At 37.4% G+C, this 18,031-nt stretch overlaps 2 protein-coding genes across 2 annotated transcripts in view; one reads left to right on the forward strand and one right to left on the reverse strand.

Moving 5' to 3' along the window:
* The window catches only part of LOC126160794 (adhesion G-protein coupled receptor G6-like), a 138,030-nt gene extending 134,819 nt beyond the window's left edge, over nucleotides 1-3,211 (forward strand). Inside the window, exon 11 of the mRNA XM_049916930.1 lies at nucleotides 2,532-3,211. Coding sequence (XP_049772887.1) covers nucleotides 2,532-3,110 — 579 coding nt within the window. The 3' untranslated portion in view covers nucleotides 3,111-3,211. The remainder of the gene's footprint in view (nucleotides 1-2,531) is intronic.
* Nucleotides 3,212-9,164: 5,953 nt separating this feature from the next.
* The window catches only part of LOC126163010 (YTH domain-containing family protein 3), a 44,229-nt gene continuing 35,362 nt past the window's right edge, over nucleotides 9,165-18,031 (reverse strand). The window contains exon 5 of the mRNA XM_049919874.1: nucleotides 9,165-13,264. Within this exon, the coding sequence (XP_049775831.1) occupies nucleotides 13,214-13,264 (51 nt within the window). The 3' untranslated portion in view covers nucleotides 9,165-13,213. The remainder of the gene's footprint in view (nucleotides 13,265-18,031) is intronic.

Genomic DNA, 18,031 nt, shown 5'->3' on the forward strand with positions numbered 1-18,031 from the left:
TAGCTCTGAGGGATGAAGTAGTAAAGGCAGCAGAGGATCAAGTAGGTAAAAAGACAAGGGCTAGTAGAAATCCTTGGGTAACAGAAGAAAATTGAATTTAATTGATGAAAGGAGAAAATATAAAAATGCAGTAAATGAAGCAGGCAGAAAGGAATACAAACGTCTCAAAAATGAGATCGTCAGGAAGAGCAAAATGGATAAGCATGCATGGCTAGAGGACAAATGTAAGGATGTAGAGGCTTATCTCGCTAGGGGTAAGATAGATAAAGCCTATAGGGAAATTAAAGAGACCTTTGGAGAAAAGAGAGCCACTTGTATGAATATCAAGAGCTCAGGTGGAAACCCAGTTCTAAGCAAAGAGGGGAAAGCAGAAAGGTGGAAGGAGTATACGGAGGGTCTATACAAGGGCAATGTACTTGAGGACAATATTATGGAAGTGGAAGAAGATGTAGATGAAGATGAAATGGGAGATACGATACTGCGTGAAGAGTTTGACAGAGCACTGAAAGACCTGAGTCGAAACAAGGCCCCTTGAGTAGACAACATTCCATTAGAACTACTGACGGCCTTGGGAGAGCCAGTCCTGACAAAACTCTACTATCTGGTGAGCAAGATGTACGAGACAGGCAAAATACCCTCAGACTTCAAGAAGAATATAATAATTCCAATCCCAAAGACAGCAGGTGTTGACAGATGTGAAAATTACCGTACTATCAGTTTAATAAGTCACAGCTGCAAAATACTAACGCGAATTATTTACAGACGAATGGAAAAACTGGTAGAAGCCGACCTCAGGGATGATCAGTTTGGATTCCGTAGAAATGTTGGAACACGTCTTAGAAGGAAGATTAAGGAAAGGCAAACCTACGTTTCTAGCATTTGTAGACTTAGAGAAAGCTTTTGACAATGTTGACTGGAATACTCTCTTTCAAATTCTAAAGGTGGCAGGGGTAAAATACAGGGAGCGAAAGGCTATTTACAATTTGTACAGAAACCAGATGGCAGTTATGAAAGTCGAGGGGCATGAAAGGGAAGCAGTGGTTGGGAAGGGAGTGAGACAGGGTTGTAGCCTCTCCACGATGTTATTCAATCTGTATATTGAGCAAGCAGTAAAGGAAACAAAAGAAAAATTTGGAGTAGGTATTAAAATCCATGGAGAAGAAATAAAAACTTTGAGGTTCGCCGATGACATTGTAATTCTGTCAGACACAGCAAAGGACTTTGAAGAGCAGTTGAACAGAATGGACAGTGTCTTGAAAGGAGGATACAAGATGAACATCAACAAAAGCAAAATGAGGATAATGGAATGTAGTCAAATTAAGTCGGGTGATGCTGAGGGAATTAGATTAGGAAATGAGACACTTAAAGTAGTAAAGGAGTTTTGCTATTTGTGGAGCAAAATAACTGATGATGGTCGAAGTAGAGAGGATATAAAATGTAGACTGGCAATGGCAAGGAAAGTGTTTCTGAAGAAGAGAAATTTGTTAACATCAACTAATAGATTTAAGCGTCAGGAAGTCGTTTCTGAAAGTATTTGTATGGAGTGTAGTCATGTATGGAAGCGAAACACGGACAATAAATAGTTTGGACAAGAAGAGAAGAGAAGCTTTTGAAATGTGGTGCTACAGAAGAATGTTGAAGATTAGGTGGGTAGATCACATAACTAATGAGGAGGTATTGAATAGGATTGGGGAGAAGAGAAGTTTGTGGCACAACTTGACAAGAAGAAGGGATTGGCTGGTTGGACATGTTCTGAGGCATCAAGGGATCACCAATTTAGTATTGGAGGGCAGTGTGGAGGGTAAACATCGTAGAGGGAGACCAAGAGATGAATACACTAAGTAGATTCAGAAGGATGTAGGTTGCAGTACGTATTGGGAGATGAAGGAGATTGCACAGGATAGATTAGCATGGAGAGCTGCATCAAACCAGTCTCAGGACTGAAGACCACAACAACAACAGTATTTGGTGTACGAATAAGTGCTAACAGGGGAGGTAAGATGTTACGAATAACTAGTTTTCCAGAAGAGACTGAGCAGCACTGGTGCATGACAGTAGTAGACAGGAAGTGCAGCAGCAGCAGCAGCAGCAGCAGCAGCATGGGCTGGCACCCAAGATGAGGTCGTCGAGCATGACATGGTGGATTTCTTTTGGATTTGACAAATGCTAGGAGACACTGGTTTTGAAACAGGCATAAATGTATTGGTAAATATTTGTTTGACAAATTGTTCTTGCCATCTTGTGTGGTTGGCCATGCTGTACTATATGCTACTGTCATGCAAAAGTGCAACTCAGTTGCTACTGGGATACTGCTTATTTGCTATTTTTATGTCCTTTTTGACACATGTTATCTTACCTTTCTTTTTTCTGTTTCTCCCAATGAAAAAATGAAAAGTCCAGAAGTTAGACAATAAACAATTTTTATAAAGTTGTATGTCTACTAGTCATGCCCCTATTTCAACGATGGTAAGTAAATGTCCCTCTTATGCTACAAATACATAAGATTATAAGTTTGTTTTGTCTTCCCACAGCTCTGGGCATCAGCAATTCTTTGTTGGATGCTACCACTGGCCTTGGCTGGAGTTTCTGTATGGACATCACAAGGAGCATATGAGCCACCAGATTGTTATCCACGAGGTCAGATACTGCAGTTCAGTGTAACAGTGCCTGCCCACATGCTAATTGCAGCCAATACCCTGATACTAGCATTATGCATCCACATTACCTGCAGCTCATCTCATAAATCCTTGCGACTTTCAAATGCCTCTCAAATTGAAAAACGCATTCGCAGACAGCTCTTGTTTGCAATATATCTGTCAATCTTACTTGGGATGGGATGGATTTTTGGCTTGATGCATATGGATGCTGTCTTCAATGTAACTGCCTCTCTGCAGGGGTTTTCCATCTTCATATTTGCCATAGTTTTGGATGAGAAAACAAGATCTATGTGGACTCAGTTGCTGTGTAATCATGTGGGTAAGAGGCAAAGTGGAATTGATATTCGATTAACATGCACATCTTCAACACTCAACACTTCAACAACAGCTAGTGTGGGCAAGACCAATCATATTTCACAAAGCAGAGATCACTGTAATGGTTTAAAAAAGTAAGAAAATTATCAGTAAGTACTTCACTGTGATAAATGTATATAATTTGATATGTACCAATCTGTAACATCTGGTTTATGATAAATCCATCTCTTTCATTAAACACTGAATTTTCATCTAAGTGATTATGTATTCTCATTCAGATTTGCTATCGTGCACTGGCAAAAAATTAAATTATTTTTCTCATTACAGACAGATCCAAATTCCATTTAGAAACATTCAGCAGAAACTTACAAGACAGAATGATTAGCTGCATAATCTTCATGTGTTCAGTTATTATCTCTAAACAAGAATCAAAATGAATTGTTACAAACAGTAATTGTGGGATTATGTTACTCTGTGCTCCTCAGCTAATTACTTTCAAATGTTTCATTACAGTACTACCAAAGTCCCAATACTGTTTTACTGTGTATCAAAAATAATCCAGGCAGCATGAGAAGCCTATGTTAAACACAGTGACAGTTTCCACTGCACACGACTCGCAGACAGAAGCCAAAATAATGAGTCAAGACAAAACATACTAATCTGAAAACATACCTAGTGTAGTCATGTTACATCCTGCCATAAAGATAGCAAGTCAATGGAGGAAATTTCTATCACCTAAACATGCCAAAGTTAATTATGTACAACATAATTTAGAGGAAATGCAAGAGAACAGGATGTCTGAGGCGGCCTTGTACCCCAATTCGCTCAGCTGAGGAAATAAATACTTGTTTTTCTGATATCACTACTTTAAGAATTGTTGCCAGTATTGTACTGTTTCACTTCAGTTATGAAACTCTGACTGTGACAGTCAACAGTTACACTGTTGATGAGTGAGTGCATGAAAATCCAGACAAAGCAAACAATTAGAGATAATGAGAGAATTTAGAGATCACTTTGACAAAACCTCACTTCATAAAGCAACCTTACTTGATTGAGGTACATGTGTTCTTGTTTCAAGCAGTGTTGAAGACAGGCCATGTAGCGGACGCAAGAAAATGTGTGCTGCTGTCACTCAATCAGCTGGGCAGTCATTAGTGGAACCCATTCACAAAAGAGCATTGGAACTTCAAGATTTGAAAATGAAAGGATTTAGGCTGATTCTCATGAATGAATTATCTGACAAGAACACAGAGCAGTAAATTTTCTGATGACTGTGCGGCATACCATAGATCACACAGGAGGAATGTTGTTTCTGGTCTAAGGATAATTCTCATTATGTGTAGGATCTGGAAAGAAACCAGTCTCATATTATAATATGGGCCAGGAAGTCACAATACTTGTTCAGACCATATTTTTTCAAAGGGTAAAAGAACAAATTCTTATTTGGATATGTTGGAAAGATGTTTAATACTTCAGCAAGATGGAGCTACAGCACACTTTGCTGTTCAGGTGTGCTAGTTCCTTGATGAACGATTTTGAGGCTGTGGGACTGGGCATGGTTCAGTAACACTTTCAGTTCCGCAAAAATGGCCATAAAAAAAACCTGGGCCTTACCATGGCAGACAACTCATTGTGGGGAATAAGCGAGTCCTTGTGACTTGAATGACAAATTGTGCAAAAGCTAGGGAAAGCCTTTCGAAGCATAACTCTAGATGCTGTACACGTCAAGGACGATGTGGAGCCCCACAGATCACTGTGTAAGGCACAGTGTTGCACTTATGGATCCACTACGTACATAGTTGTTTTACTTGCAAGTGCCCAAACATACAACATACTGTTTTTATCTGGAGATATTGGGACTTCTCGGATACACTGTACAACTAAAAAGTGACAAACCCAACATACCAACTGTACTCAATAAAAGGTCATGCTGAGTTTGGCATTATTAAATGGCATTTATAATGAGTAAATGGGAATATTTTTATGGCACTATGAATATCTACTACAAGATGCAGTAACCACTGGCATCAAGCTGTACATCAGATCAACAATTATTACCTGGCATGTGCAAACTAATACCAGAGTAAGGCAATAGCAGGAAGATATTTTATTAAGTGTACCTGGTTTGATAAATCTGGCAAATTTCCATGAAAGAATGAACACTTTTGTTGCACCTTCATGTTTGGTAAGCTTGATTATTCAAAGAATCGTATAAAGTATTTCAACAATGCACAGTTCATTGTTACAGCCACCTGAACTGGTTGTTGTTCAGACTGCGACTGAAAGTGGATAAAACCAGTTTCATGTTGTTATTAAGCAGTTTCATTTGAAGGGTTGGACTGCCGCACAAATCAAAACAGAACTGGGTGAAGTTCACAAGGACTCTGCACCATCGCTGCATTAATGAATTTAAATGCAGTCAGACAAGCACCGAAGATGAAGCGTGTTCCGGCCGTCCAGTTGAAGACACTATAAAGAAAACTATTGACGAAATCCATATGGTAACGCATGACCATCGAATAAAAATTCATCAAATTGCTGAGACCGTAGGCATCTCAGCTGCATGAATGCATAATACCCTTTGTGGAGGCTGTGAAGAACTTGTGTGCAAGGTGGGTGCCATGAGTGTTCAGTCGACCAAAAGCACATATGTCATGGCATTTCAACACAGTGTCTGGTGATTTTCAATTGGAACCTGAAAGCCTTTTTGAGCCAATTTGTGACTGTTGGTGAAACTGGGATCCATCATTACACACGAGTCAAACCGGCTGACAAAACAATGGACAAAGGCTGGTGAAAGTGCACCTATGACGGCAAAGACAATTTTGTCAGCTGGTAAGGTGATGGCCACTGTTTTCTAGGATTCCCAAGAAATAATCCTCATAGATTAATTGGAAATAGGCAGAACCAGAGCTGGGCCCTATTATGTTTCATTGTTGGTTCATCTGAAAATTGCGCTGGCTGAAAAAATACAAAGGTTGGCACGAAAAAAAGTGCTCTTTCACCAGGATAATGCACCATCCCACACATCAGTGTTAACAACAGTGAAAGTGCATCAACTTTGGTTCCTCATCCACACTATTCACCAGATTTAGCTCCACATGACTTCTTACTGTTCCCTAACTTGAAACTTTGGCTTCCTGGGAAGAAATTTTCATCAAATGAGAAACTGATAGTTGCAGTCATGAGAGTTTGCAGAGTTTGACAGAACCTATTTTTCCAATGGGATGAAAAAGCTGGAGGATCATTGGACTATGTGTATATCCTTCAAAGAAGACTGTCAAGAAGTAGGGTCAGTTGTTTATGAAACATTTTTTCTTGCTATTCATCATTTGGATTTGCAGCTCCTTGTGTTTACCGTGTTTGCAGTTAAAACTGTAGGATGTGAGGTCCGCCAGTTATGCAAAACACCGTTTTTTTCCAAGTACCCAAACATGTTTCAGCACCACTGTGCCATCATCAGATTAAATGAAACAGAAACCAACTGATGATGGCACAGTGGTGCTTACAACATTTTTGGGTACTTGGAAAAACGGTGTTTTGCATAACTGGCAGACCTCACTTCCTACAATTTTTCTTGCTTTTTTACCAAATGTCACCCTTGTAGAATTTTTATGCAAAAGGATGATACTGGGGAACACCTAATGGCCAACATTTACTGGATTATGTGTAGACTTCAATGCAATTTAGAACTGAGGGTCACAGTGTGTTAATCATTCTCTTTAGTGAGGGCTTACAGCACTGAGCAGAAGGTCATTCCAACAGATATTCACTGATTATTAACAAAGACAAAGTTGGAACAAGAGCTGTTGCAACAACTCAGTACGCATTCACACGAGACATGCAGTTGGGTAAAGGTTTTGCGCGAACAACATGCTATTGATCTGTTGCAACTCGGAGTCCTAATTTGGTCAGAAATAAATATCTTTGGTATTCATGAATGAGATAGCGAATATTTGTATGCATAAGAGTGTAAAGGATGAATCCCACTTCAGGAAATTCATCAGTACCTGATCACATAACTGTCTGCCAGAATAAAGACCACCACAATGAAAAAAGTATGTCAGCTTCTTGACAGATGACAGTTGATGCAATATGTCTATTGGAAGATATTGTCTGCTAAATGATTGGGAGGGGAAGGGGGGGTGGGGGAGGTGGGAGCCAGGTACATAAAGACCTGTTCACGTAGTGTAATTTTTCCACTGTTTAATATTAGTTTACCAAAATGACTAAAAATCAGGATTGGTCAGTGAGTAGACAAGTTCACTTGTCATATTAAAAACATCATTTTAGCAGAACACTGTCACAAATAACAGTAGCTGTGAATCTCAGTTCAATTAAAATTTTTTATTTCATGCAGTCAAATAGGTATTCCTTCCTTTGTACACCAAGTAAGTGCAAGGTTGATGCAAATGACGTCTGCAGACCCTGCTTTACAAAGCGCATTGTGAAAGATGAAGAAATATTGAAACAGTGAAGTAGTTCTTTTTCTTTGTAATTTTTACCCTGCCACAATGAAAACTTCAAAATAAGGTTTTTAGCACACATTTTCATGAAATTTTGCACCTAGGTAGTATCACAATTTTATGCATTCTGAGTAAAATCCACACATATTTCTAACAGTACTAAATTTACACACTTAAGTCATGACTGAAAGTGAAATACTACAAATAAAAGTTAATTCATTAGCTGTATGAAATTTAAAAAGTATGAACACAGAGAAACATACAATGGCAAAACATTATGTATATTATAAATTTTGAGACCAGTAATTCTTCCACTGCATAAAGTCACTAGAGTACATAACACAAAAACAGTGATAGAACCATTGTAATTAAGTGAAACAAGTTTACTGTATTGGTAACAGCAAACTTGTTGTAATAACAGCCATGGTAAAGCCTAACCTAAAATGTTCATATTTAAAGAACCATTGCTAAGTTGGATGTGCCTTTATGCCACTCACCGTTTTTAGTTTCCATATTCCACATGAGAAGGCAATCTTACTATACATGCAAACTAAGTTGACACTTGGCATGGCAGCAGATGTAAGCAACTGTAAAGGCATTTCACTTTTAGTCATTCCCATCAGCCACCGCACCGAGCGTCAAATTAGTTTGTGCGAATATTAACTGTCTCCTCCCATTTTTGTCAACTTTAATTTTGGAATTCAAGGGCAGTTTCATTGTGAAATTAAATTAGAAATAAGAGGCAGTAGCGCACATTAAGAAAAGAGAAATTTACTTGGAAGTTTCTCAGAGGAGTGGATCAGTTCACTGATAAAGGCTTCATCTACTAGTTGAATGATTGCCCATATGGCCTTTGTATTTATTAGTGACTTCCCATTAGCATCAATAAATATTACTCTACACTATTTGTTTTTATTTTCCTGTTACAAATGTATTTTCTTTATGAAATGCACAAGTCACAGTCACAAATGGATCTAATGGGAGCAATTACTGCAAAGCACAGATATTTTATCTTATCACAAGGCATTGCAACATGCTTGAAGAAAAGCCGACAAAATAGTCCCATTTTGTTTCTGCTGCTGGTAATTTGAAGTTCAATGTTTATTTGATAGTTTTGTAGTCAGGATCTTATACACTAAAAAAGGCTCCTCTAACTTATTACCTATGGCTGCAGTTGTACTTTATAAGACTTTTTTGACTTGACATGCTGTTTTTTACGAGGTCCAAAACAGTTGCTTCCTTGTGATTTCATTTGCTTAATGAACAGTAACAGAAAATTTATCTATTGCTTTCTATAGACTTGAAGTAATAACCTCATTTTACCCCTCTGAGTGTCACGCAGAAGATCATTTGAAGTTCAGCTCAGAGAATATGGATATCTCTTCTTCCACCCAAACATTTGACACAATAAAAGAAACTGCACCATCTGCAAACACATGACTATGAAAATAAGAGTATGAAAATTAATATTTTCTTTCTGGTATTACCTTTAAAAAAGTTAGAACAATCATTAATGGAAATGGGTGCTTGCTCTCTCTCTCTCTCTCTCTCTCTCTCTCTCTCTCTCTCTCTCTCTCTCTCTCTCTCACACACACACCCACCCCCCCCCACACACACACACACACACACACACACACACACACACACACACACACCCACACACACACACACACACACACACACACACACACACACACAAAGAAACAAAGAAAATAGAAAATACAGATTTTTTTGTTTTAACTGATGCTTTTATTTATCTATCAACAATAATTCCCACTAGTCGGATCCCTTTAACTTTGCCCATTTCTGCCTTTGCTATCTTAGTTTTTAGTCTTACATGGATATGACTAACTGTATGCCACACTAGTTACCGAAGAAGAAAGACTCAAACCTTCACCCTCACACACATGTAAGAGGGCATACATACTTAAAACCTGTATTAAGCAAGTCCAGACAGAAATTTTCCTCACCTTTCATTCCTTTAAGTGTTACACAAAACTTCAAATTTACAAGTCAACTCATCACACTCAATGGTATCCTGCCAACCAAATAAAACAGTTTTCTTTAAGTTAGTCAGTCCATGTTTGACAGCAGTGTGTAATATATGTATCAGTACGTGACTCATGCAAAAGAAAGATTTCAATTAGAAGCAACTGAATCTAGAAAAACAGGGACTGACTTTTAGCAATACTTTTCAGATAGGGAAAGAGGAAGCTTATGGAATACTCCCAAAAGGTCTGTGCTACTTTACTTCACAATTGTAACTACTGTGGCACTTATTGTCAATACCAGAAAACAAAATAAATAAAATGGGCAAAGTTCTCTCAGCAGACACACAAAGAAAAAAGTATTCAGGGTTTCAAATCCATCTGTTGATAGTACAATGTTACATCCAGGCCTTTCCACGCACAAATACCATGACTAGGCAATTTCAATCATGAAAATACAATATCTCCTCTCTTGTTTTCATAATAATTCATCATTTTAAAATCAAATTTAAAAAATAATGCATAATCTGATTACAAACATATTAACAGTTCCAAGATTACTGTTACATTCAAATCAGCAGCTGCAATGTAGAAATATCACAAATTTTTGGAAATCATCAAACAAGCATGCAATCTATTGATGTATTTGCATTTTTAATGCTATCAATGGTAACAAGAGGAGATAAAATCTGGTTGGGGAAACACACCACACACACTATCAATCACACACCTCAGTTCAATGCTCATAAACAATAGCCTTTTTTAAAGTCACTTGAAGCTTCTAACATTTTATGTCCAGTTTTTCAGTTTACATTCTCATTTAACAGACTTCTGAAAGCCCACATATGCTTCAAAATGAGATTGTTAGCAAATCCAACACTGATATTAAATTCTCTTTCTGACAACCTATTGTTTATCGATTCAAACAAAGTTTAAAATTTATTGCAGTCTTATATATTTCAAGAGTCCAAAAGCATTCAACAGCATCATCATATTCACTACATTTCTGGCTCAATCCCACAACACACAACAAAAAGTATAAAAATTAAGTTTAATTAAAGTCCACATTTTATATTTGGTGGCAGGGAGGGGAAAAATAACTTGAGTAAAAAAGTACGCACATAATTAAATGAGGAAACAGCACTAAGCACATGGTTCAACAGTAACATTCTTCAAGTTCTTGTAATAATTTTTACAAGTATATATTTTTAAATAGATTTCTAATAGCAGTCATTTGTCAAACTGTTCTATATTTTCATTTCTAGCAGACTGTTTCTCCTTGAAAAATGCTTAAAAAGGACATTCAATGTTCTCATCGCATCACTTTTTCCAGTTTTAGGGTCAAAGTCCACATGACATTTCTGGCTATTAAAGCAAGTTAATTTGAGAAAGTGTGCTGCTGTGAAAGAAAATGATGCACTAAGCTGTTTTCAGTTACAATCAATTTTAAGTTCCTTCACTATGACACAATCTTCTGCCTTCACTAACTTCAGAAATCTCACAAAAGGTCCTATCTGTCACTGTGTCACTGTTCTATAAAGAAAGGAATTAAATACACGGACTGCTTAAATAATCCAGCACACAAAAACGTTTTCATTCACTGCACTATGTCCTCATCCAACGCACGAATTGCCACAGAAATCACTCCACATCAACACATGGAAGTTCCACCTTGCACTTTTTCAGCTGTTTTGTTCCAGCAGTACAACAGTCACTTCAGTTTTAACTTTTTATGATCCAGACAAGTGGGACCAAATGATCTACCTTAGATGCAAGAAAAGAAATATACGTAACACAAACAGTTAATAAAACAGATGAGAAAATAATTCAGTATGTACTTCCACTGTAATTTTATTCACAGCAACTTTTTAAAGATTGGCTTTCATCTATCAATGAGCTCATTATTCTTCTTTATATAGACCATAACCACAAGTAATTCTCCTTCCCATATAAAAAGAAATTACTCCCAGATAATTCCTTCAACGTTACTGCATCATTATATTACTGTTAAAAAGTTTCCAACCAACCATGAAAACAATTACTTTTAAATATATATGCATATATTATATAGTTCACAAATACACAACATGGTTGTAATTATGCAAAGGGCACATGAATAGTACGAAGCAGAAAAGCGCAGAAATTAAAGGGTTACTTAAAACTTCACCTGTGACAATTTCAGCACATTTTGATACAGCACACACTTAGCACGCATTTCTAATGAGCTACAGCAAACAGAAATTTATTTTTGCATAACGTAACTAATTTTTCAATGGCAGCCACTTATACCAAGGAGAGAAAAGGGACAAAGAATCAACACAATAATCAACTACCAGCAAATTGGAAAAGGTCTAAAGCAAATATGGAATTCATATATGCTTTAACCACAGGTATCTGCAAATTTGGAGTTAGATCCATTCAAGAGCTACTACTCATAATCCTCAGAAGATTCTACAACATTCCAAAAGAAACATACAATTTAGAGGATTCTCTTCAGGCTTCTTGATCAAGCAGAAATCAACTAAATCAAATATCAGAATCATTTCCAATACAACTGCAAACCCAAAAAGAAAAAAAAAAAATGCTTAGCACATGGATCAAGAATTTTTACGTCACTGGTTTTTGGGGACATATACACATCAAATATGACAAAATTCATAATACACATGTATAATTTTTCAAATACATCACATCAAATGCTGTATTATTCTAATACACAGATTGGTGAAACATGGGAAGCTTCAGTCCCATTTGTGTAAGTTTTCTGTTCAGCTAATAGATCTTAAGAGAATTTAGTGTTTTGATTCTTCTCCATTAAATATAGAACAAAGACATTCCCAAAAAGCATTAACACAGAACACCAGTACATTTAAATTTTTTTGTTTTGTTTGTCACCATTTATATGAAGTTTTTCATCATTTACACGAATTACCATTTTAACAATTTCCAAATGACAATGGTTGCTCTAAGACATCAAGTGCACTAGGTCAAATTAAAGATAGGGCCACATCTTAATCACCTGAAGGGAACTTTAAATATGACAATTCAATGTAGGTTGCCTGGTAAATGTAACAATTCATTCTCCTTCTCTTATTTTTCCCAAGAAGTCCTAGCCAAAGTCAGTTCATTGTTTAATTAAAAAATCTGAAAGGAGAAAGTTTTAACAAACTATGCAACACTTTGAAAGTATTTGGTACTAGAACAGCTCTTCAAAAATAAAATTTTGGGTATTCACTGTATTAAATACATGTACTCCAATTTTCTACGGTTTTAATGGGCTTGACTAGGAGAAACATAAATGCTTGAGAAAAATAATGAAGGCAGTCAAACAATTTCATCAATTTTACATTGCTATTGCAAAAAACAAGCAAAATGAAAATATGAAGTAGTTAAAGAATCAAAATAATACCTCTGCCCATTTAACATGATCCGCTGAAGGGCAGCATTTTACCAGTCTCAGAATAGTACTGTTGTAAGGGAAATAACTACTGTATTTACTTGAATTAGTTTGATTCTTTTCACTTCAGTTCTTAACATCAGATAAATTTTATGTAAATAAAAATTAAAGTCGCTGTAAACATGTATAAATATGCAAATGCAATGAATTAACTTTTTTAGGCTTTAGTTTTTGTTTGAATCCTACACACAAAGACATCCATATACAATTCTCATCTAGCATAACGTAAGTGGAGAAAAAATTTCACCTCTAGTTGAGACGTGTAAACCAAGAGGGTTATGTAATAATGTTTTATAATAGAAGCTACATTTGGGGTATATATATGGTTCATTAATTTCGGCCCCCTCTTCCACTTCTTCCTCTGTTCCCTCCATCTCGATCCTAAAACACACATAACCAAGCAGTCCATTAGTTGAATTATAAAGAACACACAGTAAACAAAAATTTTAACACATTAATACGACAATAACAACTGCACACACACACACACACACACACACACACACACACACACACACACGGGGAGAGAAAGAGAGGGGGGGGGGATGGAAGGGAGGATAATGGGAGGGCAAAAATAGTAGAGTGAATGAATACATATGACTATAAAACAAACATGAGGATAATGGCGAAGCATGAAGACATGGGACAAGAAATCATGAAGAAGTTTGTACAGGGAAGAGAGTAACAGAAATGAGGCTTTAGGTGTTGTGGGACTGAGGGATGCATTGGAGGAACAGTTCCCATCTCCATCTACACTCTGCAAGCCAACTGACAGTGTGTAGCACTCCTGGCACTACTGTCTCTCTTCCTTGTTCCATTCAAAAACGGTGCATGGCAAGAATGACTGATTGTAAACCTCCATATTAGCACCTTCTCGAGTTTTCTTGTTGTGGTCATTTTGTGAGATGTATGTGGATGGAAGTAATGTGTTTCCCAACTCTCCTAGAACATACACTCTCAGAATTTCAATAGCAAACCTTTCCCTGATACACAATGCCTTTCTTGTACTGTTTGCCACTGGAGTTTGTCGAGTATCACCGTAATGCTCTCGCGCCAACAAAATGATTCCATTCCAAAATGCACCACTCATCACTGGATCTTTTTCTCTTAATCCAACCCGCTAAGAGTTCTGGAATGATGCAAAATTTGGAAAAGGTGATAGGATACAGAGGGGCCATGTGCTTTTGGGTACGAATGTCCTGAATGCTGAGCAGCCTGCTCTGTGCACAGAACAATTGTTCTTTTGTGTATGTGTGCGGCTACTCCAGGTCTAAATAAGAAGTACTGAACAATCGTTATCTTCTTTGATTTACCAAAAAAATATTTTATTGTTTAGATCAAGCAATAACTTTGCATACATTGACCAATATGGAACACACATCCTTTCTTATCTAGCAAACAGAGAAGGCAAAAATTGAATCATCTTCACTGTTTAAGTTTATATATAAAATAAAGCAATGGAATATCTAGGATGGAATGTAACAATATTATGTAAAGGAAAGTTGCTACTCGCAATATAGCGGAGATGCTGCGTTACAGATAGACACAACAAAAGGACTGTCACAGTATAAGCTTCTGGCCTACAAGGCCTTTTTCGAAAACACACACACACACACACGACTGCAGCCTCTGGGAGCTGAAGCTACACTGTGGGCAGCAGCAGCAGTGCATGATAGGAGCGGCAGCTGGGTGGGGGTAAGGACTATCCTGTTGCTGAACACACTGCCCAACACGACATCCTTCATTTACATGACTGCTTCACAGCCTGTAGCATATGAATCCTTCCCACCAACACCAGCTTTTTTGAATTGCACAGGTGAGAACTCTTCCTGCAATATAATCCTACGTTTCCATACCCCTCCTGGCCTAAACCTTCATTAGTCATTTTTCTTACCAATCCAGCCCCTTCCCTGTTCCCATTCCAGCAATACACAGCCCTCATTCTACCACTGCATTCAGTCTTTCCACTTCTCTCCTTTTTCGCTAACCCCTCCCCCACCCACCCTTCTACTGTCCTCTAACCTCCCAAATGCACCTAGCTGCCCTACTCTCTCTCTACCTCTTCCTTGCGCACCCCCCTGCAGTACTTCCCTTCTCCCACCCCTACCCTGCTATCCCTTCTCATCCCCACCACAGCCTCCTCACGTCCATCCAGTTGTGCTCCCATCATGCACTGCTGCCATTGCTTGCAGTGTGGCTTCAGCTGCCAGAGGCTGCAGTTGTGTGTGTGTGTGTGTGTGTGTGTGTTTTTCGACAATGGTCTTGTAGGCCAAAAGGTTATGGTGTGACAAGTCTTTCTGTTGTGCCTAGCTGTGACTGAGCATCTCCACTATATGGTGCGCAGTAACTTTTCTTTTCTTGATATTGATTTACATGGATAACACACACTCTAATGTAAACAATTTAGCAAGTATCACAATAATTATGCAAGATCAGTTACTGGTTTACACAAAAGAACAATTTTTTTTCTGAACTGTAGCAAAACACAGTGCATTCATTTTCTATCACACAAATTTCATAAAAGCAAACCTTTAATGTTCCTTCAGTACAATAATAATAATAATAATAATAATAATAATAACAATAATAATTTTGCTACACCTCCATGTGAGCTTAAATCTCTCTATTTTTGTCTTCCAGCTCTTTTTTGTGAGGTATACATAAAAGGAAGCAAGAAATTGGTTGACTCTTCTAGGGACATACATTCTCAGAATTTTAACAGTAAATTACATCATGAACATCTCCATGACACTTGCACCCTTACTAAACAAACCTGTAATGAAACATGCTGGTCTTCAGATCTTCCCTTTCCTGTATCAACCCAATCTGATGCAGATCCCAAGACAGATGTGTTGGAGGGATATTGATGTGATCATGGAGGAATAGGAGTAAGCAGAAAGTGTGTTGGTCCTGTGTCCAGATCAAGGACATTCCTTGAACTGGACTAAATTAGGGTTTTGGGATTTTAGATGGCACATGAACTAGTTGAATATATTTTGGCATGCAAGTGTGCTATGGCTGTACTGTGGACATCTTCCTTTTTATAAGAAGTTACAGTTTGCTATACATACAAGGAGAGAGGGCAACTTCTTTGATACCCATCCTATTGACTAAAACAAGTTCACACTGCACATAATCTCTTCCACTTCACATAAACATCATCAAACTTTGATTCTCTCCCATTCCATTCTAACCAACCTTTTATAATCTTCAAGGAATTCCTCACTTACAATTTAGCTTCACTTTACTTTCCTCAACCTCTCCTATGTGGATTGCTACGGTGTCAAGAGTAGTGTTATTTTGATGCAGAAAAAATGAGTGGTCAATAGATATTTTTAATGTGGTATTTAAAGTACTACTGAAATTGTTGGACGGCGAGATTTCCGAACTAAAACATGCAATATAGTAATTTAATGTTCAACGGCCAATCATGAAAACAGTGATGTCATATACAAGCTTTATTACATGCACTGCAAAAGTTTTGTGTGCACATAGTCACCAACCATCGGCCCAAGAGTGTGAATAGAACATGTCAAACTGTGATCAACAGTAGATCTGATCACTCACACAGAGAATAATATGCTACACAACATGGCCAATTTCAATGGCTACTTCAAAGTCTGTACGATCTGGCCCCTTCACCTTTCCCCTAAATACTACATTTCCGTATCGTACAAAAGAGAACACAGCCCCTCCAACATGTCTCAGTTGTCTATTCCTGCTCTATTCAATTTCTGCTAGTTTTTGTCCTGTACTTACCTCCTGCATTATGTAATACTGTCTCCTCTGCCATATACTTTTGTTTCCTTGCCTCTTTTCTTTTCTCTTTTTGGTGGGGGGGGGGGGGGGGGGGGAGATGATACTTTTCTTGGTTGCATGGCTACCTACTGCTCAAATCTCCCTCTACGTAACAGTAGTTTTTTATTTCTTCATTACACAAACTTCAGAATATAATTAAAGGACTTTTGTTGCCATAGTTTTACAAAATCCTCAACTATTACATTATTGCCATAACAAATTTGAGTGAAAAGTACAACAAAAAATTTTAGGTCAGAAGAAAGAACAATTATGGAAACCCTAAAATTGCCTTTTTTCATCTGTAAAAAATGTTAGTTTTTAGGTGACAAGGAACTCTTAACACTGCTTGAACCAATCTTATGAAACTACCCACAGTAGCTATCTGGACCAGGATAGTGTTTAATTCTTCTCTCACACATACTTGCATTACATAATTTTATGTGTAAAAGATTATGCAGTAATGTGGAAAATGATGGACCTCATCACATTCATCATAACATCATCCACTGAAGTAAGTATGAAATTTTACAACCAAGGAATACTACACAATTATACAAGGCATAAAAAGGTTTTCTTATGGTTCCATAAATTCATAATTACTAATTAAATATCTGGATGTCATAATCAGTAGATGGATTAAAATCTGAATAGCTGCTTTCCCAAAATGTACATTATTGTTTCTCTGTGCTGCTACTAGATGTGTTGTACAGTAGCCAGGTTCGAAGCATATATATTATGTTATGCCTGCATCAAATCTCTTATACTGTATAAATATGATAATAGAAAAGCTCAGGTGAAATAAAGGTACTAGCATCAGGGTAGAGCCACTCCCCATAAGCAGTATCCTATAAAACTCAATCTTTGGAACATGTTGCAACTGGATGTATCAGCCACCCTTTGCCAATTTTTACTCTATGATGTACCACTTATTGTGCCGAATCATTATGTTTCTCTAACCTAGACCATTTTCAAACACTAGTGTCTTTAAGGTTTTTGAAGAGTGAGATAACACTGAAGTTTACAACTGCATCCAACAGCAACATCACATTGGACCTAGAAGATGGATCATGTTCAAAGACTTTCACATGATTATTTGCAAACACTCCAGATGAAATGCTCAAATTATTTTAAATGATAATCTGGGAGGCAGGAGTTTGGTTACTGGTGTGAACCTGTATTAGATAGATAGACTACAGAGTAATATTCTAAATAATCCATCTTAACCAAAAGAAGCACATACCATAAACTCACAAACAACATTTTAGTGAAACTTCCTGGCATGTTAAAATCATGTGCCAGATCCTGAGACTTTTGCCCTTCCAAGTGCAAGCACTCTACCAACCAAGTTAC

The sequence above is a fragment of the Schistocerca cancellata genome, chromosome 2 (genome assembly GCF_023864275.1).
Source record: "Schistocerca cancellata isolate TAMUIC-IGC-003103 chromosome 2, iqSchCanc2.1, whole genome shotgun sequence".
Lineage (NCBI taxonomy): Eukaryota > Metazoa > Arthropoda > Insecta > Orthoptera > Acrididae > Schistocerca > Schistocerca cancellata.